Raw genomic sequence first — 24,321 nt, forward strand, 5'->3', positions numbered from 1 at the left:
AATTTGGATCTTAACACATTGGAATATACTCCCATGGCAGCTAGCTCCTTGGCAGTGTGGTGCAACACATGCTACACACTTCAGCACCCGATCAAACACTTGCACAAAAACAACAAACAAAAAAAATGAAAGTGGCCTTTTACAAATAAATATTCAACTCAAAGACTCAGACATTCCTGCTGGTACCGACATGAGGCCATGTTCGCTTAACCTTTGACAAAACTGCTAAGGCCATGAAAAGTTAATTTAAAACTTACCAACCCACTTACCAGTTGCAAATTACAAGCCCCCTGGGTGCAAGTAAGAAGCCTCTGTCAAACAAACACTTCTCACGGACTGGGGTGGTAATTTGCAATTGGCAAGAGTTAAAGCTTTGATTTTACATGAGGCCAAGACTGTACGTTAATTTGTTTTTCCTTCTCTGCTAAGACAAAGCTATGTGATGCAACAAAATAATTCAAATATTCCAACGCATTTCTTTATGGGTTTGCACATATTCCCTTCTTCAGGAAAGTGCTGCAAACTGGAAGCGGTAACCATGTGTTAAGTATACATCTCTAAGAGACCTGGAGGCAGTTACTTCACAATAGAATTCCTCCTCTTTCTTCTCAGGCTGGAAAATGTACTTATACACCCCATTTTATGGTAGCAACCCTGCTTGTCAGACTCTGTTTACAAGACGCTAAGTCTTGCCACAAGGAATTTCACTGGACTCTGCAGCAAGAGCTCCACTTTTTATTATCACTGCAGAAAATATTCAGGAATCAGCAGTATAAACAGGCGTAATCAGGACTAGATCAAACACAAAGATCTCATGTTGTATTCCATACAAATGTTCTCCTACATATGCTTGAGTTTCTAAATGTATTTTGTATTCTTTAAGGCAATGATGGAATCTTTTCATAGCATTATAAATTATCGCAAAATCTGCTTGTGCCAAAAGAGCTCTACATCCCAAGAGCAGTTTTCATCACCTTGTGCAACACACACATATAGAGGAGATCCCCCTGGTGCAAAACACCCCCGTGGAAATATTTAATCAAAACACTCAGAGGATTCATTCGCAAGCTTGTGCGACTGAAAGCAGAAGACAAAACAATCTCAATTAATAACAATATGAAAACCATAAAACAAAGACAAAAAAATCTATAATGCCTTCACTATACCAGTGGTGCACCAAATGGGATAAGAACTAAAGCATGTGGTCTCTGACCCTTGAACAACACTGTGATGTTTTGCTAGGAGGTGAAAAGGCCAGCAGATTAGTCTCTAAGGCAGAATCACAGGGCTGGCGTGGAGAAACAACCTCCTCCTGTTGCTCAGACACTTGAGCTTAGTTCAGCTAGACTCAGACCAATTAGATAAACATAAGAGATTCTTGTATGTCCCACTGATGACAAACATACTCACTGCTGCTGAAATTTCTTATAAGTAAAGCAATAGCTTGTAACTAAACAAAACACAGGGAAGTAATTTCCCGTTCCCCCTTTTTTCTACCCTCGTCGGCTCACTATATAAGAAAGGACCTAATTCACTGTAGCTGTTGTATGAATGCAATGGAAAAAAGGCATTAACACTTCCATATTAGTCTCTAATTTACCACAAAGCGTGCACAAGAAAGAGGGGTGTTCTACAGACAAAACTGATGGGTCAGGCAAAGGATCTCCACTTTAGTGTAAATGAAAGCGAAACAAGTACTTCAGCCTTAAACTGCAAGCATTAGATCCGTCACCATTCGAAACCAGACTCATTTTCTCGAGCTGCCCTCCGTCCGACCCCAAGAAATCGAGCCCCACGCAGAAGATCAGGGGTCAGAAAAGAGAAGAGGATCTGGGCTAACACTGTGGGCCTGGCGGCACGCCAGCACTGCAGGAAGAGCTGTGAAGGCAATGCTCGTGCCAGCATGCTGATGGCATTCTGCAACGCGCATGCACTTCCCTAATTACAGCACGGCTGCTGAAATGCAAATTTCAGACCTCTCCTTGTCCCTCTACCCAACAAACTAATCTGCTGCATTTGCTCGATTAATGTCTAGACAAGGCTTCCATTCACTGAGAATGGAAGAGCTCTAGCCTCGGTCTGGCTTCCATATGGTTACAGAAACACAAAGATGGAATCAGTGCAGATGTTTGCCTATACAAGGACAGGAATTAATGCACATACCTTTTAATAAGGTGTTTTGTGTGTAAGAGAATAAAACGAATCTGCTGTCAATATTCTAAGGAGATGCATTAAATGTGTGCTTTTGTGTAATAACATTTGATCATAATTTTGGGTAAAAGGGTTGTTCAGTTTTTGTAAAAAAAAAAACTGAAGTCTGGCATAAAGCTGTTTACCACTTTGAACTGAAAGATTCTGCACATCTTTTTCAGATACAGTTTTCTGAACCACAAAGGTAGGAGATACTATGTTCTTACATCAGAAGGGTCTAAACCTAAAGAGCGATTGACAACTAGGAGAATTTCACAAAGCCACAAGAGTATGTCACCACAATTCAGCTGTCGGGTTTGCTTAAGAGGAAAATAGCAGGAAAGTCATCTTGCAGAATCTCAATATAAATCTGAGGCACAAAGTAAAAAAAAAACAAACAATAAAAAACACCCTGGATAGCTGAAATCTATAAAAACTCACACAGAACAAGGGGGACAGCAAACTGATAAAAAGCCAAGGATATAAATCTTTAATTCCAGCACCCCCTCCTCTGCCATGAAGAAGTATGTGCAGACCCCCCCCCCGGGGAGGCACAGAGCCTGCAATCGTTATGGAAGTGGTGTCCGACAGCGATATCCTGAAAGAGGTCAGTGTGCTGAAAGCCCAGCTCTCTGCATACGTTACACCACACCCCCCCCCCCAAGCCCGTCTTCTGGAACGTTAAGCATGGTTTGCTCAAGCCGAAGAGCTACAAAAGAAGAAAAAAAGAAAGAGGGGGGTGGCAGATCACGTCCAGAGATAACGCATCAGAAGCCCCGCCGAGATCAGATCTGAAAAACGGAGCAACTAATACATGAAGCCACTAAACACGCGCCTCTGCAATTCAACTCAGGAAGAAGATCGTGCTAACTTGTAATACAATGGGGGGGTGGGGTGGAAAAATAACAGCTTTATACAATTAAAAAAAAGATAAAAATCATTCCTAGAAAAGAAACGAACAGATCGATTTGGTGGATTTACAGTTCAGCGAGCAGCGTAGTATAGATGCTAGCACCTCCGCCTGTGAGCACAGGATAGCAGGCACTGTAACAGGGTAACATGGCTCTCGGCTGTAACAACCATGTGTGGAATGTAATGCTGCAGCTAAATGGCATAATCCGGCCAGGAGGGCCCAAAAGGGCAACGCAGAAAGAGAAGGGGGTTCGCATGCGATCAGGTTACATCTGATGAGAACAGGCACGCGTGGATCCCGCAGGTCATGCGACGTGGAACACTAAAACACCAAGCCCTTTATTGCTTGGCTTCTCTCTGGGGGGGGGGGGGGATATTTTCTTCCAAACGTTTAAAAAAACAAAACAAAATAGTGCTTAAAAAGAAATAATGCAACACAATAGACTAATACTGAATTGCAGACACAGACTGCAAACTCCACCCAAGAGCCCAGCTCTTAGAAATTAAATGAGCCCTACAATACCAAAAGCAACATTTTTCCAGAACAAAACTTAAGTGCGAGACGTGACAGGGAATTCATCATCACAGAACATAAAAAAAAATTCTCCCACCACAACGAATGAAGCGCCATCACAAAAAGCTGGCGAGCCCTCCTTACATGAGATCACAGGAGGCCGAGTTCCACGTTCAGCTTTTCAAATCAACTCTCTCTTGAATTTTAAAATCAATGCAAAATCAAGTTGCGTCAAAATAATCTAGATCCCACTTCTTCCTGAAATCGAGAGTCCAGTCACAAAAGTCCAAGGTTAAAATTCTGCAAACGCAACCAAATCTGTTTTACTGGAACAAAGCCCTGCCAGGTTTTGGAACAGGTTTTATTTTCTTTTTGGATAAAACCACACGACCCCCAGCGGTTCATCCTCCTAATAGTTGCCTTCTGCACTCCCCCCTGACACCCTGCTCTCTCCCTTACAAGCTAACTCGCCTTCCTGGAGACCACACAGCTGACAGAGCCCTTGTGCCCGAGGAGAGATTCACGGATTGAAATTTCAACAGAGATGCACTTTCTGCCCTTATCAAAACTGACATGACAGTTGTAATTCCATCTTGCTCCACACATCCTTATTCCCTGGCTCACTAAAGTGTAAGATATCTACTTCCTAGCAGTCCGATACGACTTCCACACCCTTCTCAGGAGATCCTGTCAAGTATACTGTATTTATAGAAATATCCAAAGATTTTGATCACTTACTATTTTGGGAACTTGTTGCTTAAACGATGAAGAACAGCTTACATAAAACTGGAGACATGACAAAAGCTGTTGGTAAAATTAAGCATAGCTGAGAAAAATGTCATAATGAAAGCTTAAAGAACTCACTTATAAAGGAGCCAGAAAGAAGTGCTCATTTTATGATGAACACAACTTCATAACATAACAAATCCTAAATATCTGCAAAAGCAAATGGTAATACACTATACTCTAAAAAGTTTATTAACTAAGTGATTTGTTAGCTGCTTGTCAAATGTGCATGAAGCAATTTAAAAAAAAATCTATTAGAAAAATGTGCTAATAAGGAGCAAAATACAGCATACCTACTATATCGTAAATCAGATTGCATTGCTTTTCCAAAAGTTATTTTTCTAGGTATTAACATGTCACCTTAGAGACATTAAATTTTTTTTAAATCAAATTTTATAATCATACTGTACTTCACCATAAAATGCATTTCCATGGTGTGATCTACGAAAGGAGAACACCCACGTCTGCCACAAAAAGAGCAGGCTGCCTGAATACCCTGCGAGACAACAGGGAGAACACAGGAGAGGCAAATTTGTTTTTTTAGTGTTTCAGCACAAGTCCCCCCCCTCCCATCACTTCTACAAACAGACACCAGCACGAGATGAATCTTTAACCAGACCTACCAGCGCTCACTCACACTCCGTCTGTCTCTCTGCGATACAAAACAAGGGAAGATAATGTATCTGCAACATCCTGTGCACCCACAGATCCCAGCTGCCCCAGGCTCTCTCTGACAGAATCTGCAATTCCAGCAAGAAAAAGAGCAGGCGATTCTGGCCAAGCAGAAATGCTTGCAGTCTCAATCCCGTCCAGGTGGACTTCAGCAGGTGGGGCGGAGCAGCCAGGTGGGCCTGACAGACACCAAGCTTTATTCCAGCGATTTGTTATTGTCAGAACTTACATGAGCACTGTGAAATTAAACGGCTTTCTGCTTCACAACATAAAAATAACCCAATGACAGATTACCAATGTACTCTGATGTACTGAACTGAAGATAAAGAAACTGGGAAATATGACCAAATATTCTGGGAAACTGGGTCATATGACCCCATACACATTGAATAAGTACTATGCACACCCCTGGGCCCCAGACCTATATCTTAGTCACATGAAGTGCGATTGCAAAGTGATGTTTCTGCTTTTTCACTAAATCAGAATAAGGATACATTTCTTCAAAGTAGTCAATGTGTGGAGGCTGCAGAATGTCAAGAGCAGAGAGGACCTGGGGAAATAAGACAGTGTTCAGTTCAGCGCAGGCAGAATGGTAACACACAGACAATGACAGCAATATCAACACCATCTATCAAGAGCAGAAAACAGTACAGAAATTAAGATATCATCTGAACTGAATTTGGTGATTGAATGGCAGCAATTTCTTATCAGTTCTGTGTCTTGCACATGTCTCCACAAAACACACACTGCCTCTGCAGGGCTGGTTATTCCAGGCTGGCCAAAGCACGGACTGGCCCTAGCGCCACCTGTTTTGCACTGCTTTGGACCAATTGCAGCAGGACTGCAATCTTCTTCCATTCTGACCCTCCGCAAATCTGCTAACCTTCCTTGTAGCTCATTACTCACATCGAAACCTGAGAAATGCATGGCAAGCATTAAAAGCTCATCAGCACGTAGCGTTATGTCTAAGATTTATGTTCTTGAGGAGCTGCACAGTTAAAAAGGTTTCTCGTCTTTTTTTTTTTTTAAGTGAGCCTAGAACACAAGGCGATGGGAAGAGAGCGACCGGCTCAGCAAGATAAGATTGATTACACGCTCCAATCCCGTTCGACAGTTTAAACCAGCAACCAAGCAACCACTTAAACAGCACGCAGATAAATCTGCCGGTGCATTTCAGGCTGTCAGACACATGTGGAAGGTTTGCAAGAGTTATAACATAAATCTGATGCGCAGTTACATCATTTTTTTCACACGTGCACCTCTAATTTGGAAGCTTGCACAGTCTGCGGCTTCCACACAGGATGAGACTCCACATCGTGATGTTAAGCACACCTAGGTTAAATGGGCCAGAGGCCATCTCTGCAGCCCTAAGGAACTGGTGGGCCTCACCGGGGGGCGGAGGGGGGAACTGCTTCCTTACAGGGGTGACTGGCTGCTGTGGGGATGTGGGCAATCGGTTCGGAACAGACTACCAATCACAAGCAAGGGCTTATACGCTTGTGAAGCACATAAATGAACTCCCTGGCCACAGAGCAGAGCGGGTTATTCTTTCTTTGCTCAAGCAAACCTATCGGTTGAAGAATCAACCTGTTCACGGGGGACGTCTGAGGCACAGCTCATGAGGAGCCCTCAGGCAGACATCTCCACGTCAGGAACAAGGTCTGGCGAACTTTTTAATCTCGGATACCGCGTGGGAGCTTGAATACGGTTTTAATAAAGTTCTTAACGTTGCTGGGGTACCATATGGGGACATTTAGAAGCTATCAAGAGCTCTAAGCCAGGAGGAAGAAAAGAATAAAACCAAGCTGAGCAAATGAGGCAAGAGAAAATGGTTGCAAGGTGAAAGGGCCGGCCGAGGCAATACTGCTGGAATTACTCTGGGGGGGTGGGGAACTCCCTTTACAAACAGGAGGGGCAATAGCAGACCTTCAAACCTCTCCAAACCGAACAAGCAATTAAACAAGCAGCTTTGGCATTTTTACTGAGACTCCATAACAAGAGACTCATCCGCACGTTTTATATGGCGGTCTCAACCAGCAGAAACTCGGCGCTGAATATCCGATTCCCGCCTCACTGGACCCCAGCACTGCAGAGTGGGCGTTCGTCACGGGCGGGGTGTTAGCAGAGGCCGGCCGGATTCACTCACGTTGTCGTGCTTGAAAAAACAGAGCATCTTCAGCTCACGGAAGACCCTCTTGCAGGAGACGAGGTTCTGGAAGACATTGGGCATCTTTTTAAGGGCAACCCGCTTTCCATCTCTGGGGTCTGTAACTGACCTGCAGGGGGGGGGACAAAAATGAGCAGCGCTTATAAGAGGATAAAGCAGATCGATACAAAAAAAAATCTCCTTCTCAGCCCTCTCTGAAGACATAAGATAAAGTAAGGGGCTAGAGGAGAAGAACCTGATGAGGAAAGTCCCAATTCTTTATTTTCCCCACCTTGAGACAAGCTGGCCGGTAAGGACTTAATGAAATGTAAGCAGTGGGAGAAACCAACAGGCCCTTGAGAGAAGGAAAACAAGTGGAGAGCTTGGGTTTTTTTTAAGGGGGTTGAGGGGTTACCGAAGACCCTATATTAAACCCAGGACCAAATTTCATTTTAAAAGGACCCCCGAGATCAGCGATGAACACTGAACTATAAAACGTACTACGGCCACTCAGACACAGATAAAAAAGTAACGAGGGGGGAGGGGTAGGCTGAAACAGCACGTGTCCTAGTTTTGTGCCGGTCAATGTACTGCAGATTACCAGAAACTGCAGGGTCAGAGCCATCAGTAAGATACAAGTATAAAACCCTCCTGTGTCTGCCTACCACACCAAACAGTCAAAAGCGATCAAGACAGTCAGCACAGGGCAGTCCAGGAAACCATTAAGCCCTGGTGCTGGAAAGAGGAAACGCGGGCAACAGATTTGTTGAATAGATAAGGCTGCCATTGATTTTTAGCTTCAGCACTAATACAGACCCGGTTTACGAGCTTTAACCTCTTTCCTGCTTGTGACAGCACCTCAAACAGATCTGCAGAGGAAAGGGCCCAGACTGTTTATCACATGAGCAGCATTTGATTCACAAGGTGGATTAAAACTTGTGACAACTCACAAACGCACACTGGCAAACCACAAGCATGGATCCACACAGAATAAGCACTTGCTTGGAGGCCTCTGAAGGGGAACTGGTATCCTCCACCCACTCCAGAGCTCTCTCTCGCCACCTGAAGCAGCTGAGGCACCAGTACATCTATCTTCTGAACACCTTTTAAAGGCAGTGGCAGCATCCGCTAGAATGTAAACCCTGTCTAATGCTGCGATCTGTCAGATGGAGAACTGATGGGCAACACCTCTACGACACAAGCAACAGCAGCAGGTAACCAGGGAACTCCTTGCTCTGAAGTCTGGGCTGCCTGCATTCACACACGGGCGCTAACTGTCCAGAACATAGTTGAGTGCCACACGAACTTTTCACAGCGCTAATTTCAAAGTCCCTGGAGGAGAGAGGCTCCGAAGATCCCGCCTGTAACGATTACTTAGAGGAAACCCTGCAGGCGTGACGGAGATAAGGACGAGCAGAGAACCGTGGCCAGCCCGGTCTCCAAATGAAAAGGACAGTTCGGGCCGTGATGTCCCTTAATCAGCAGCCATTTTTACAGATGTGAAACCAATTAAAATATGAATCTTATCTGACCGGCTGGTTTAAAAATAATCAAATAAATTAGCACCTTACTCCATCAGACGAAAAAGCCTCAGAGCCTATTTAGCCTCAGAGGAGGACGGAGGAAGGGCGGAAAGGAAGAAGAGTCAATTATCGCAGATTGGAGAGCAAGCCTATCAGCGCCCAGTGGATTTTTTTTTTTTAATTTCCTTTTTCCCCCTAGTCTGTTAATAAGGTAACTTAAAGCATTTAATTAAGTGTGTGGGTTCATGAGTCTGCTGATCATATAATCCAGAGCTTGGTATTGCAGGCACCGGCTGAGTGGGTGGGGGTCGCTGGAAGCAGTGCGACAGCACTGCTGCGATTTTCCGCTTCCTTGGACAGCATTAACTCGGATCAGGGTGCGAAGCAGCGGTGCAGCAGCTACCCTCTTGCTGGGAAGCGGCTTGCCGTTAACACCGTGCCAAGTAGACGTCGGACCAGGGCGCACACAGAAAGCTCAAGGCAGTCGGCAGCACAGCCCACAGCCCATGTGAGCTGGCAGGCTAACTCCCCTTCAGGACCTGGCTGTTCCCCTGCCTCCTATTTACACAGGCTTTTTAAAAAATGCTCATCACTCAGGATAGCCGCTCAAGTGTACCAAAACGAGCATGCTAACACAATAAAACCACAGTAATAAAACACTGATGTATTAAGAGCTGGGCTTATCCATTTATAAAGTGCAATTTTCCGATGTCTAAATGCAGAGCTAAGACTAAAGCTTCTCTGCAATCATTAAACAGAGAAATGACAATACATGTTCCCTCCTTTAATGCCCAACTGCGTGTTCTGGAATTTCCAGCTTCACTGCTGTATCTGTACAGCTCCTCTACAAAAGCAGCCAGACAGAGCTGGAAAGACCATAAAGCTATTACTCCCCACTCCGATTTAAAAAAGGGGGAAAAAAAAAGTTTTTTCTGCCACAAATGCTGTAATTTAATTCCAGATGCCTGTTATCCAATTGACATAATTCTAGAATGTCAAGGTATATTAAAACCAGAGAGCAATTTATACACATTGGTCTGTGTTAATGAGAAACTCAAGCGCTCAGAAAGTGACTTTCCTTTTTTGTTTTCAGCATGTGAAGCACTCCAGGGATGTAAAGAAAGCTTGTTTAGTCAGCAGGTTTAGTTATTTAACCACTCCAGGGTAATTTGTCCTCCCCATATGATACATTTTTAAAGTGCTGGGAAAAACAAGAGAAGTCAAAAAAGAAAAGGCAGCTCTCCTTTGTTTATTATTAATAGAGAATCTTCAGCTGCAACTCTAATGAATGGGACTGGTGGTGCAGCAATTTCACGCAGCACTGAGCTCTTTTTCCCTGAACTCTGTGGAGCAGCTGCTATATATCTGCTCCAACACTGCCAGCATGCAATACCAAACGAACACAGAAATGCTTTTATTGTCTTTGCACTCGAGGTGCAGAAGTTTGTAAATTGCAATGACCTGTAACTTAAACCATCAGGTTGCTCAGACTACAGAACTGGAGGAGTCCTGAACAGCACTTATCTCAACCTCAAATACAGAGCCACCCCATCCTGAAAGCTGCATTCTGCAGGCCCAACTCTTCCCAGCATTCATCATCTGTCCAGAACTAGAATCATGCCTATTTTTTCCATCTTCTCAATACAATGTGTGATAGCGTGCCATAAAACCGTTCCTGCATACAAAGTAACACCTGTATGGACAACGTTTCTGCTGTGCTGATATACTTTGAGCAGGCAAACTTTAATTGTTCGCCAACTGTGTTCATTTAATCATGTATGACAATAAAAGGCAATTGAGGAAAAAAGACCAATTAGGACAATTATGATTTTTTAACAGCCTGACCACCCCCCAATTTCCCCAAAATGCACATTCTGCTCATCACAAGCATCATTCTGAAAAAGATATTTGCATAAATGCTAAAATGCACACAGCTGGCCCAGGACTAATGACAATTTGCATCGAGTAGGTTTTACATGATATACAGAAATTCACCTTAAATATTAACCCCGAGGAGTTTTTTTAAACAAAATATACCTCGAGGAGTAGATTCCAGGAGTACTGCTGATGCTATGAAATTTAAAGCTAGAATAACTCCTTCAACAGCTTCTGGGAACAGAATCAAAACAGAGATTTTTACAGCTATTAAACTGGTTAAAAATCAATGCCCGTGTTCATAGAAAGTTTCATTTCTCAACCTGCCTAAACTCCCAAGTTGAACAGCTGCAATGCTGCAGGAACAAAGCAGTGTGGAGTCCAGAGTCCACTGACCCCAGTTCTCACAACCTGGAAGAAGACCGCCTTACAAAAAACCCGCCTTTCATTACTGTATTTAAATAACGGCATTTATATGCTACCTAGTAAAGCTTTCCAAAAAATTATCCACCCATATTCTCATTTTTTGAATTAGTACTATCGGTAATCCATGTCCCCCTAAACACAGCCAATCCAGGATGTGTACACGGTATACTCTCTTCTGCACAACAGACTAGTTCAGTAGTGACAAAGGTCTGGTGATCACTATTCCCACAGAAATCCAATGACTACTTCTGTTCTACACTTCTGCTAAACAAATGCATGCCAATTTTTGGTAATAGAAAAACTGTCAGTGCAAATCGGCAGCTACCCCTGGATCATACTGCGAGAGAAGAAATTAATTTGCCATTTAGAATTATGAAAGAAGAGGGGACAGTCATTTTCCACTTTCACAAAGCATTTTTAAAATGCAGTGTGCCAAGGGAGTCCCACTGAACAGGAACACGAGCTTCACAGCAGGAACGTCTTTTAAATCAACTCTGTCTAAAGCACCTATTAGCAGATTTTTGGATGCAAATTGTTTCAGATGTAACAATGCGCGGTGCTCTGCATCCGCTACAGGCAGGAGCAGTGTGGTTATTGCTTCAAGATTTCAATTACAGAGCTACAGTCATTCCTGACAATCACCAATTACTGTAACAGAACACTTCAATAAGCCACAGTGCTACACTGCAACACCTGATGGGTTGCTATGTAACCAGCCATTTGGCTGTTTAGCATTTATTCCTAATTAGGGCTCAAGTAAATACACAGAACCAGGTCAAAGGGTAGAAAAATTCAGTAGCACATTATGACTAAGCATTTAAAAAAAACCCTTACTACACATAGTATCCAAGAGACGACCATTTTTCAGACACAATCAAAAACTGCTGTAATTAACCCTCCACTGTTCCCATTACAAATTAGCTTCATATACAAAGACTTGATAAAAGATGTGCCATTAAATGTACCGAACTGATTCTAAGTCACATCTAGAATTCCTAAAAAAAAAAAACTGGGTCTGTCTCTTCTTTCAAGGCTAGTATAGTTCATTCAGTACAAAATACAAACGCAGTGATTTTTTTAAAATGGGAACAAAGTGCCCTTTATTATACAAATACATGTTATGCCCATATTCCCAGATATAGCAAATTCACAATAGGAACAATCGAGCTACTAAGCTTCAACCAAAAACGCTAATTTACAGTGACAGCATGTAAAACGAATCAGGATGTTTTTAATGTTAAATTAATTGTAATTAAAGATTTTAAAACAAAAGCACCAAAGTGCAGAATTCCTATAGCAGGACAAAAAGATAATGTTTATAATAATAATTAACCCAGCAGCAGCTGGAGGGCACCATCCCAGCCTGCTACACCTGGAACCTGCACACAAAATGCCACATTGGGGTGCAGGACCCTGACCTGGGGAGGCCTGAAGGCCTGTGCTGTATCTAGCACACCTTCAAGACGTTCTGACTGGGATTGTACAGCTTCTTGGTTCCAGTCTACAGTATAGACGGAGCAACACAATGTTAAAAGATACCAAAATTGTTCTCTCTCATGTCTCGCTCTCGTATAAAGGAAACATGCTACACAGTACCCACAATCCTCTGCCCCGACCAGTACTTCCATCGTATAAGCGTGCTTGTGTGATGGGGGAGGGGGGGTTGTTAATGGGAGGGGATGTCACATTCTAAAGTCACAATTTGTTCATTTGTTCTTTTAACTACTAATTAAAATAAACAGCAACTATGCAGATCAGACAGTTTACACGGTGAACAGTAAGTGTGAAAAAGATATTGCTGCCCCACATAGTGCGACTGCAATTATGATTACAGCTCAGGTCTGCCAGAAAGCTGGAGGGGACAGCTCTGGCTGAATTCTGTGGCCAAATCTCACATGCCTGTTTCTCATTTAATCAAAAACTCTGAATTTCAAATGCTTAAGGCATGCACACGGGGGATGTGATAAACATGCCGCTTTGTGAATAGTGAATCGTACCACAAAAAGGATGAGCATTTCAAAAGCTCTTGCACCTGAAAACTAAATTCCGAAAAAGTAGATATTTGCTAATGCTGGGGTTGGTCTTTATGGAGTGTTCCTCCACTCTGCTACAATACGTCAAGAGGAAACAAATTGCTGTAAATCACAAAGTTTTATATAACCTTTGCATTGCAACTTCTTCTCCCAGAGAAATTTAACAGTACGCAACTGCCTCCTTCTTTACCGTACAAACAGTCGATTTCTTATAAAAGGGATGATTTTTAGAATTGAGGGGGATCAGACTAAAAACTAACCAGAATAATCGTCAGAAATTGGTCGGCATGAAGTCAACACAGATTCCATTCACCTTGTGTGGCAGGTACATCTCGCGCACATTCAACGCCATAGCAATCGGACAAAAGGAAAGTGCAGCAATTCGGCATAAACTCCTGTAGCACAAGAGCTAAGCTCTTGAAAGTACAGGGAATTCAATGATAAAGTAAACCCGCCAACGTCAGACCAGCAACAGCTTGCAGAGGACCTGAAGGCTAACCGCACATGTGGAGCTGAACCATGATCTTGTCACACACCTAACTAAACAGCGCTAGCTAGGTCAGTGCAGCAGAGGACACCCAATGTCTCCCAGCAGCGGATTTAATGACGGGCGAGCACAGGGCTCCGTTTTAGTCTGGGAGCCATCTGATGACATCCAGCACAGGAGATTCGTCTGGGTCCTCCGCCACACATCTCGTCACAAGTGTGTTTGAACTTGAAGCTGACAGCAAAGGCCAAATTCCCCACCAGCCGACACCAAGATCTGTCAAAATAAAAGGGGGACGCTTTCGTCTTAAAAGCCAACAAGAGCTTCCCGAATAGAACCCATCAGCTTTGCTTGTGGAACTAAGAGCATGGACTTGAGCCTGGGTCACGTCACTAGCTGACTGTGGCCAGGATTCCCAAAGCTATCCCAAGAGGTTAAGGTGGGATTAGTTGGTCGGGGCTCTCAACTCTTGAGTGACCCCTGTGGTCTCCAGGAACTTGCAGGCTCAAGAGACGCTGTAGGTAAAGGACATGCCTCAGCTCCAATAAGCACGGAGCCCCTGGTACGTGGGCGGTGCTGCCCATGATGTGTTAAAAGATGATTGGCTCGAAGGTGGGCAGGTCCAAGGAGTCTGCCTCTCTACACACCCTTCCTCACGCTCCCTTGTGCGATCACAGGGCTCTTATCTGTGTGCCTAGAGCCAAAAAACACAACTGTCTATTCCAGACCAATTGAGTATTGCAACGTAATTATCCATTCTAAAACTATAAAAAGGAACAAATGGGCGACCAAAAAAAAAGCCAAGAAGAACTGAAGATGATTTGATCATGAAAACACTCTGTCTCTGAGAAACCAGGACACTCCTTTTTTTCCTAACGACTAAACAGAGATTCCTCACAGCAGTTCCAATTTCCTGCAGAAGTCTGATGTCTAATTAGAAGCCCCCGATTTCCTTCTTACATTTTTAAACACCCCACCACCACTTCTCTTCCTCGACTGTAGCTGCCGCACGGCAATTAGTGTATGAAAAGGAGGGAATCTAATGGGACTTTAAATAAGTATTGAAAAATGGATCCAACACAAAAGAACACACCATTCGTTAAATCATCAGACGACTACGAGGCTATGTAAAAGGCAAGAAAAAGGAGGCACGGTCTTTGATATCTACACCACTGAGAACAGTGGCGGCACAGTCTGGCTGTGGCATCTTGTTAACCATTCCCCTGACTGCTTTCATTCCACTAATTAATCTACACATTTTCACCTCAGCACCCTCTCACATCAGCCACGCAGTAGGGCAAAGTGGTGCACATCCTGCAGACCAGTCCTCTGTGCTGTCATTTCAACAATCGTTAATGTAACGAGCCGCTATACATTTGATAGGGTCCACCGCAGTGTCCAATTGCTTAAAACCACAAATCAGCATACAGAATTAGCTTGCTGAGAGAAATCTTTTGGAATTAGCATCAACACAAATGAACATACGCCTGCATAATGAATTAAAAATGATCAAACATCAGCCCCAAGAGACCAACATTTTAACCTTGGATTGATGAGAGGTCTCGTACGCAGGAAGAAAAGGTTATACGTCTCATTTTCGAGCTCAGCTGTCAGCGCACCCACTTCCGAAATAAAATCTAACAAACACACAACAAACGCACTAATGCGCCAGTCACAAACAGACAGATTGCTCAGAACTACTTTGACTAAATCTTATTTAATGCCTCACTGACACCACAAAAAAAGTCTCATGAATATTAGAAGCTGACTGAACTGTCCAAACACAAACGCACACTGATCCATGCAACATAAAACCTACAGACATTAACAGAGTCAGCGTTTACTGTACCTGCTGACCTTTCCGACTTGTGGGTATGGGTAACTTTACGAGCAAATGTATTTTTCTGGAAATTCGTGACCGTTATTAATAGGTTTTAAAATAGAGCTGGCAGCTGTACTTGACAATTTTTAAAGCTCCCCGCAGATTTAGGCCAGTGACCTACTTATTCTTAAATTAAAAGTGCAGCCCGCACGCAAGCACGGTGATTTTAACATGCTGGGAGCAAAACGCAGGGGGAGAGTAAAAACAACATGGGCGCCCATTGTCCTTCCAGGACAAAAGCATTTCGCCGCACAACAGATTTCGAGCAAGTCCGCCTCGCCTGCTGTTTCCATCGCGCAGCTCTCATGGCACACAGCGCTGGAATCTGAAAGACTGGATGGACAATGCCTTCTGACGGCGGTCAGCGTTCTTCAGAGCGGTCAGCGGCCAGGGCGCTTGAAATCTAGGGGGAGCATTCCCTGAGATTTTTGGGCTACCACAGCACTGTGTGGTGCACCTTAGTACATTTGCTAGGAATAAATGGCCTGAAGAAAATGAACTGACTGGGCAGTGGGTAATAGCACCCAACACTGATGAAGTGCTCACAATCCTATATCTAATTCACCTCCCCCGCCCCAACATATCAATTTGGCTTCGTAACTGCAAGGCAGGGACATGCCTGTGTGTAAGTGCAGTGCTGCCTCTTGCTGTAAATAACACTCCCAACAAGAGACTCTGAAGTCATTAAAATAATTACCTTATCCCTTTACCCTTTTAGTTTAATTGTACAAAAAAAATAAACATTTTATCCTGAGTACTATGCTACATCACAAACCATTTTTATGTTGTTTTTCCTTGAGACACTGACTGATGGCGGAACTGCATTAAGCAAAGAGGCAATTGTGATCTTGAGAAGGATTAAGGCCTTACATCAATGCACTCATTGTATAATGGAAATTAATTGGCTTAATCACTGGAAATTAATTATAAATGTCACAAATTTGAGAAGCATGTCAACCACAGGAAAAGAAAATGCTGCTCCTTTTTTTCAGTGCAGAATAGAACTCAGATTCTTCTTGGATTTACTGAAGTGGGAGACTGAAATTTGTATTGTTCCATTTTTTCTTCACTATAAGTCAGTCACTTGACAGGTTCTGAAACGGATTAAAAGCGTGAAACACTTCAAGCACTACAACACCTGAGGAAAGCTTTACCTTAAAACTGGTCTGAGATCCTTCTTGTAGGAATCTGAAACTCTCAACACATTTAAACTTTCCATTAAGGTGTTCTATCCGACTAATCAGTGACGTTTTAGTTGCTTTTTTGCCACATATATTTAGATATTACAGAATAGACGGCTCTCTGGAGTCTGAGTCAAGGACAGCATGATACAAAGACTTTGAAAAACCCTGGCTTTTCCCTGGGATGCTCTCATGCCTACTACTCTTAAGAGTGTTTAATTCAATTAATGTCTTTGTCTGACATTTATGTTCCTGAAACAGTCGTGACAATTAAACAAAATCTGACTATCCAAATAAAAGGCAATAGAAACAAGGCAGTGTTACTCTACTGTACTCTTATCTCCACACTGAAACTCTAAGACTATTGAATAGAATATGCAGTGAGGAGGGAAAAAAGCCCATCAATACGCAGTAATGACTCTTCAGCTACAATATTTACATGAAGCTGGCTATAAGATATTGTATTTCTCCTTCCAAAAACAAAGCCGCAGGGCTGAATTTCAGGGCACTGACTTTTAAAGCACGGAGAAATAGGCAAAATATAGACATCAAACACGATTCTACAGGCAATTCAGTCACAGACTACAAAGAGGAGAGGGATTCTGGGCAGAACCTGAATAATACTGCAAATTATATTAATACAGTGAGCGAAGTGGGGGAGGGCAGGGAATCCTTATGATGAGACCGCTTCCCTTTATAATAACTGTTTGTATAGCTGGCAGACCTCTTTCAGATTCATGAATATGGAAATGAACAAAGCAATAAAGACATAAGTAACCACTTCAAGAAATCTTTTAAATGAGAGAGAGAGAGAAAAAAAAATAATCTAGAAATCTCTCTCCCCAAAGACCAGGCCATGATTCAAGAATGTGTATTTTAAAAAAATGCACAGAGCAAATAGTTACAGAGATCCCCATAAGAAAGGAACACACAACTCAAGGGGTTTCGCACATACAAACCTGCCCCCGAATGCAGGAAGACTTTGACGGGGAACAGCTGAGTGTGCAGAAAAGCCCAGAGCTGTGCTGCACAAGGGTCTTCTTGGTACCGTGGCATTAAGGAGGCAAGAACTGACTTTGGGATGTTCTCAGTGACTGTTGGCGTTCACGCACACAAAAACAGGAAAGGGAAATGGAAGCTGGGGGTCTGCAAAGAACAAGGAACCCAAAACCCATGGGCTTCGACGGCCTTCACCCCAGTCTTACAGTACTGCGAGCAGACACCCCAATGCCCAGGACATAACTAGCAAGACTGCAGATAATGATTGAGGATCCAGAGTTGCAACTGTCTTTGCAAGTCTGGGGATGCAGGCCAGCAGGTTCACATCCCAGGGTTAGGGGAGGGGATCTGGACACAGAACTGGAAGGCGGGGGGGGGGTTCAGATCCCAGGTGGGGGCACTGCTGTTGAACCCCAGCATAGCGCATCACCCCGACTGGGTCACCCAGTAAAAGGCTCAGCCACATACAGTAAGTGGGTACAAACGAAGTACAAGACTCTTGGGATAAAAGCGTCAGCCGGATGAATTCTAAAATGCGTAATTATAGAGGAGTCTGCAGGGAGCAGATGCTTAGCCACTATTCTCCCAAAGGGCAGAGGGTAGGGTGCCAGGTAGGCTGCCAGCGATCAGATTAAAGAGGACAGCAGCGGTGGGTGAAAGGAAGGAACGGTTGCCGTTCTCCAGTCACACCCACGATGCTGAAATTTAACCTGACAAATGGCAATGCGGATATGCTGCATTTAACCCAATTACTAAAAATTGTTTTTATGACTTATGATGGCATTTTTTCCCCCAGCAGAACACCAGTAATTACAAAAACACATCCCCCAGTTTTGATTATTTTTTATTTTTTTAAGATCTGATTTACGACTCTAGGAAGGCTGTAGAACCTCACGAGGAGTACTGTACTGCTGTCAGGATCGATCAGTCAGAGACATCGGAAACCCTAGGGGATGATGGAAGATAATGGATTAGCAGAAATCTTTTGTGTCCCTCCTGGCTCTCCAACTGAAAACACACACATGGGCAACGGGATGCCTGCTGTGATTTGGAAATTCAGAAAACAAATTATTTTGAAATAAAGCTTTTCTAATCCAGTTTGCTGCTGATTTCCTCCCTTTTATAACAAGAATAAGGGTTTTTTCACATCAAATATTTTCAGCTCTTTCCAGCCATTCTAGAAACAAGGGAAGTCTGCATTTAGATCAGTCCCTTGAGATTATGTGAAGCAACATTCCTGTCTTTGCATCTTTGTGTATTGTGCGAAAGCGCGGGCGCATGTAGCAGGTTCCTCTGCGCCCTGCAGTAATCATGACGTTTCAGACAAAAGGCTCTTCTGCCCTTCAAGGAGTAAGTGCTGCTATTAACTCTGACAGTGCTGCTGTGCTGAAGACACCAGGCTATCTACTCACACAGCCCTGCTTTCAGAGTCTCTTCCCTGCTGTACAGATCTCAAAGCTTAGACTTGCCTTACAAGAAAACAGCCTCAGGCTGAATCTGGAAGACCTCCACCAGCTCTCTTTTTATCCCGTCTAAGTACTGCTCTGTGAAGGGGCAAAGGGTATCCCAGAAGTGGTTACCGGTTGTGTCATTAGAAGAAAAATAATTCCTCTTCTCTCTCCTCCCTAAGGTAAATCTTTTCAAATAGGATCAAAGAGGGAACCATATGGTGGCCTAACACCATTAGTAATTAAGGATAAGGACAATTTTGTTAGGACATACGACAAAGGCACACAAACGTTTCAAAGACCAGACGGCTCAGTGTATAGTTACCTGAATATTAGACATGGCTGCTTTGACGTGAAAAGAAGAAAAAATAATTAACAGTACACTTTCCTGCAATGTAATACCCTGTCTGATCGCTGTTGCCAGTTTTGGTCAGACTAAGTTTAGAGTGACCTGGGACCCTGAAAATAGCTTACAGTTATTAAAAAAGAAAAAAAATGCAATTAAGCTAATTTTAACTTCATTATATCTGGGTTCATAAATTAGAGCAGATCAAGCATGGCTCTGTAAAATAACTTCGGACTTGCATTTTCTGCAAGAACTGCATCTATGGTGTGAATTTGGTTATCGCTGGCAGCCACTCTGCGCACACAGTCAGGGAGACAGCAAAAAAAAAATGCACAGGACTGATAACGCCGCTCTCTCGGTCAGAGGACCACACCCAGGGACTATAGGAGTTGCTTTTTTAGAAAATGTTTTTGTGTCTTTTGCAGAGCACAGCAGCAATAGCATGTAGAAAAAACATGAGCAGATGCCTTAACTCAACTCATCTCGTGATCCAACCGAAAAGAGAAACGGAGAGAACCCCCCCCCCCCAAGTCTGCAAACACCATTAACAGTGTTAGATGCAAACCCAGTCCATTCCTCTGATTAATCTCTGAAGTTCTGGTAGTCATGTGTAGGAAGGCAGATCAAGTCCTTTCTAGCAGACCAAAAGAGCCAGTCATTTCTCACTGCAAGGGGAAATTGCTACATTTATCATCAGTGGGGGCACTACCATTTCTTAAAGTCTTTAAACAGAAGAATCAAACTATTAAACATAAGACATGAACAGCACATCTGATTCACAAAGATTTTTAAAAGAATATTCCATTGCAAATCATTTCCAGACCTGGGTGGTAATTTTTCTAAAGTAGACAAGGTTAAGACAATGAAACCCATCAGGACAGTGTATGGAAGCAGACCCCTCAACACCACAGCAGAGTCTAGGCAACACAGAAACAAACCGCAGGAGCCAGGGTAAAGGTGAACACATCAAGCGGATTCACAAATGCTCCTGGTTTAATATGGCACTGGCCAAGGATGTCCAGTGGATCCAAACTAAGCCAACAAGAAAAAGAACAGAAGTGCCGCACCCTTGGAGCACTCCCAGAAAACATGAAAACCAGGAATAACTCTGGGGGAGAGACCCGCAGGCCTCCCTGCAGCCTGCAGCTCCCATGTTTGCACCTTATGATCTAAATGCAATTCCATGTTCCTTTGCAGCGATTTGAAAGTAATGGGGGTATCCTGCTACTCTGCTTGGTTCAATAATGGTACTGACTGATTGGTTTTTAGTTGTGTGATAGAATTCCCTAAAACCCGCTTTGCCCCCAAGGCTTACAGCAAAGGTTCACAACAGGAGGTTCATTAGTTGCCATCGTCCTGCTGACGAAAGCAGCAGCGTCACCTGGGGCTACAGTTAGGAAAACCACTGGACTGCAGTGTTTACTCAGTCTGCTCTGATCCGCTGAGGATTTAAAAAAACTTTCAAGTAAAGAAAGCAATCCTTCCCAAGAATGACAAAGGTCCCTTTAACTCCAAACACGATTCTGAGTTTCTCTATAGTTTGTAAGGCAAAGCAACCGAAACTATTATGCAGCAGTGCCGTCTTTCACTGCACAAGCCCGAGGATGTCTCGGTTCCCTGGCCAGCTCTCTTTTCAAAATGAAAGAGGCAGCCAAGGTTTGCATAAGCAAAGAAGACAACTTGTTTAATACAAACCATCTGCAATTAAATTGCTGAGCCCGAGAATCGTTCTGGTGACTCGTAATCAATGGCTTTATCAGTCCTCTCCCCATTTCCTGAGGATGCTTTAATCATCCACACAGCTTTGTGGTCCTCCAATTTGCTGAGTGATCACAGCAAAAAAAAAACCATTGAACACTGTGCGAAGCCGATTTCTGAGCAAATTCAAAATACAGACAGGACAAACACTGCCCTACAAAATCAAGTAAGGTGTGAGTTTTGGGAAAGCAAATATGCAGCACTACCCTCATGTAACCATCTTATGCCTGTACAGTGGGCTGAAAGCCAAGCATTTTCTGAAAAGAATTAAAGCAAACTCACTTAAACGAGATCAATTTCCAGACAAATATCTTTCTTCCGTGTAGACGTTAATCACTTTCTGGGGTGCGTTTCCACAGAAAACCGCAGAAGAAGAAAAAACAGGATGATTTTCTAATCACCTGGTTTAATTCATATTGTGCTCTCCTCTGGTACCCTGCTGTTTCTGCAATGAGTCATGCGGTACCGATAGATTATATCTGAAAGACTGCTCTTAGCACATAAATACCTCCAGTGGAGAACAGAAGAGTCCTGTTTTTTTTGACACGCTGTTCAAATAGTCCTTTTTTAAAAAACAAGCTGATTAAATAAGAGATTAATTCAAAAAATGAACGATTTTGAGCCAAAACAGTCTGTCTATAGGCCTGTTTTGTTTAGCTTTACTCTGGTGTCAAAGTAGACTAACCCCTTCTTTCTCTCCTCTATGTGATCCCCAGTAGCTTGAGAGATTACTAGACATAATGTTCATTTAAAGCAGCAGTGAAGATATTTGCATGTGTAGGCAGAGTCCAATTTTTTCCAAATACATTTGCATCGGATGACAAGGCACATTGCTGGTTCGGATCATTTCAATCACAAAAAAGAAAGCTAACTGAATGCAGAACCCAAAACACAAAATCCTTAACCTTCAATCTCTATTTTTCTCGGCTCCAATGGTTTATTCCATATGGACCTTGAAACCACCAGGATCTAGATTAGCACCAAATCACTGGTTTTCTCAGGTATGCTGCCAGTGTCATGCAAAAGTGAACAACTGCTGATGCTATTCTGTCATAAAACAAATATATTAAAGACAAGAGTGCTGAAGAAGGCTTCAGTCCTCTCAGTCAATGGTAGCTTTTATACGGCCAAATCACTCAGCATAAACACAACGCATAACACAAATGAGAGAGTGAAGTCAAAAGGGGACCTCAAGTGAAAATAAAATACCAAAGATCATCAAGTTCCGATAACTGAATACCAGACGAATTAGGAAAAAATTGCAAGAGATACAAGCCAGTGCACCACCATTACAGATTCAGGGCAACAAAGAGTGAAGGTGACAAACACTACATCAGAGGACACCTTGAATTTCCTATACATATTCATATATTGGCCCTTACCAGTCATGGCCTCCTAATAATCCCCATCTATGACTTAGCTTCATCACTCTGCTCTCCTCCCCACTGAGAGCTGGTGTGTGGTGAGCGTTCTGGCGCACTATGGCTGCCGTCGCATCATCCAGGTGGATGCTGCACATCAGTGATGGTGGAGGGGAGTCCCCATTACCTGTCAAGTGCTATATAAGTGTAAGCAATTATTAATTATTATTATACATAAACCATGGGTCTCAGAACTATATGGGTTAAACTGTGAGAAATGGTCAGCAATTATTTAAATGAGGAATAAAATCCAGTTAATGGACAAACATTGATCAAATGAAAGGCACCATTGATGTTATACTATATATTTTAGAATATTAACTCTGCAACTGACTCAGTAAAGTAGTGTAATGAGATGGGGACTTTGCTGCTGGGCTCCATTTAAATTGCAAGTTATAACTCAATGAACAACATGACCATTTACATTATGCAGTTTATTCAGAAAATGCTCACAATTCTTTGATGCTAAGCTTTACCATATGCAAATATTCTCACATAAAATTAACATATGCCTATTTTTAACATTACAAAAACACCTGTCCTTATCATTAGGTGGTTAGTAAGCAATAAACATACCTGGGGCAGGCTGGCTTATGAGTACATCTGAGCACTTTTTACAATTAGTAGTGGGAAATTAGTATTAATTATCAGTAGCTTGGTTTCATGTAAGCTAATTAGCAGTATTAACGTTACTCAGTTGCTTATCCCTGACTGGGTTTTAAATGGTTAATTTTAGTTGTACATTATCCATTGGTCAGGTAATACGCAGAAAGGACTATAGTGCAAGATTTGCTTTTTAGCATTTTGAGACAGTGCCTTTTATTTCATGTGGCACATCTTTTACACCAGGAGTTTGGAACAGCTAACCAGGCATGATGCTGAACCTGAACCCCAGGCTTCTTTCAAGAAAAGACTGTATAAGGCCCTTGGATCACTTAGCTACTACCCTTCCTTTGGTCCTAACCTACGAGTTTAAAAAACAGATAAGAAGCCTACGACTGCCGACAGAAGACAAAGGGTTAACCGCAGGGCTGCACATCACACATGTCTGCATTTCAGAGGTGAGCTGCACTCCTGTCTTGGGCTGTGCATCTGCCCAATGCAGACTTCTTAAAAGCTGCTACTGTCTGCTGCTGCCACTGTGCTATTAAAGTCTCCTCTGTAAGGCTTTTATTCTGGGGTACTAAAAGCCCAAAAGGCATGTGTGCCATTAACAACAATGCTCTAAAATCAAAATCAAAGAACAATAATGTATGGATCTGCAGAGTAATGTTGCTAGGAGTTTGTGACATTCAGCATGCAAAAAAAACAGGACACAGGAAAGCCAGATAACGCACTTAAAATCTGTCTTCTGTTGTTTTTGCACTGGAGTCAAAGCAGTCCAACCAGAGGCTTTCTGCCACAAACCACTAACCCCTTCTTCCAAGGTCACAATGAAGACTTCCCCTCTCCCAGAGGAACACTGTTCAGAATTGTACATTTCCTGCTCAAATGGAAGAAGAGAGAACTCTGGACCAAATCTTTTTTTTGTGTGCCCAAACTGGACCACCCACATCAAATCTCGCCTTAGTGCTGAAACCACAAAATTCTGCCATGCACTCACACCGACTTACAGGGCGTGAGCTGTGAACATTTAAGACGCATGCAACTCCAGCACACAGCTCGGCAGAGATCGCAACAGCTTGGGCAAGACCGAGCTTCGGGTTCCAGCGCAGTAGGCCT

At 43.0% G+C, this 24,321-nt stretch overlaps 1 protein-coding gene and 1 long non-coding RNA gene across 2 annotated transcripts in view; both read right to left on the reverse strand.

The window, feature by feature from the left end:
• The window catches only part of nlk2 (nemo-like kinase, type 2), a 55,861-nt gene that overhangs the window by 23,734 nt on the left and 7,806 nt on the right, over positions 1-24,321 (reverse strand). The window contains exons 2-3 of the mRNA XM_088616021.1: positions 7,221-7,350; positions 5,569-5,624 (exon numbers count right to left, since the gene is read on the reverse strand). Of these exons, the coding sequence (XP_088472147.1) occupies positions 5,569-5,624; positions 7,221-7,350 (186 nt within the window). The remainder of the gene's footprint in view (positions 1-5,568; positions 5,625-7,220; positions 7,351-24,321) is intronic.
• On the reverse strand, positions 956-5,561 carry LOC148643403 (uncharacterized). Its single transcript, XR_015929052.1, has 3 exons — positions 5,026-5,561; positions 4,818-4,898; positions 956-4,420 (listed from the first exon to the last, which is right to left on the reverse strand). It is a non-coding gene; the product is annotated as an uncharacterized LOC148643403 (long non-coding RNA).

The sequence above is a fragment of the Lepisosteus platostomus genome, chromosome 22 (genome assembly GCF_059453375.1).
Source record: "Lepisosteus platostomus isolate fLepPlt1 chromosome 22, fLepPlt1.hap1, whole genome shotgun sequence".
NCBI classification, from domain to species: Eukaryota; Metazoa; Chordata; class Actinopteri; order Semionotiformes; family Lepisosteidae; genus Lepisosteus; species Lepisosteus platostomus.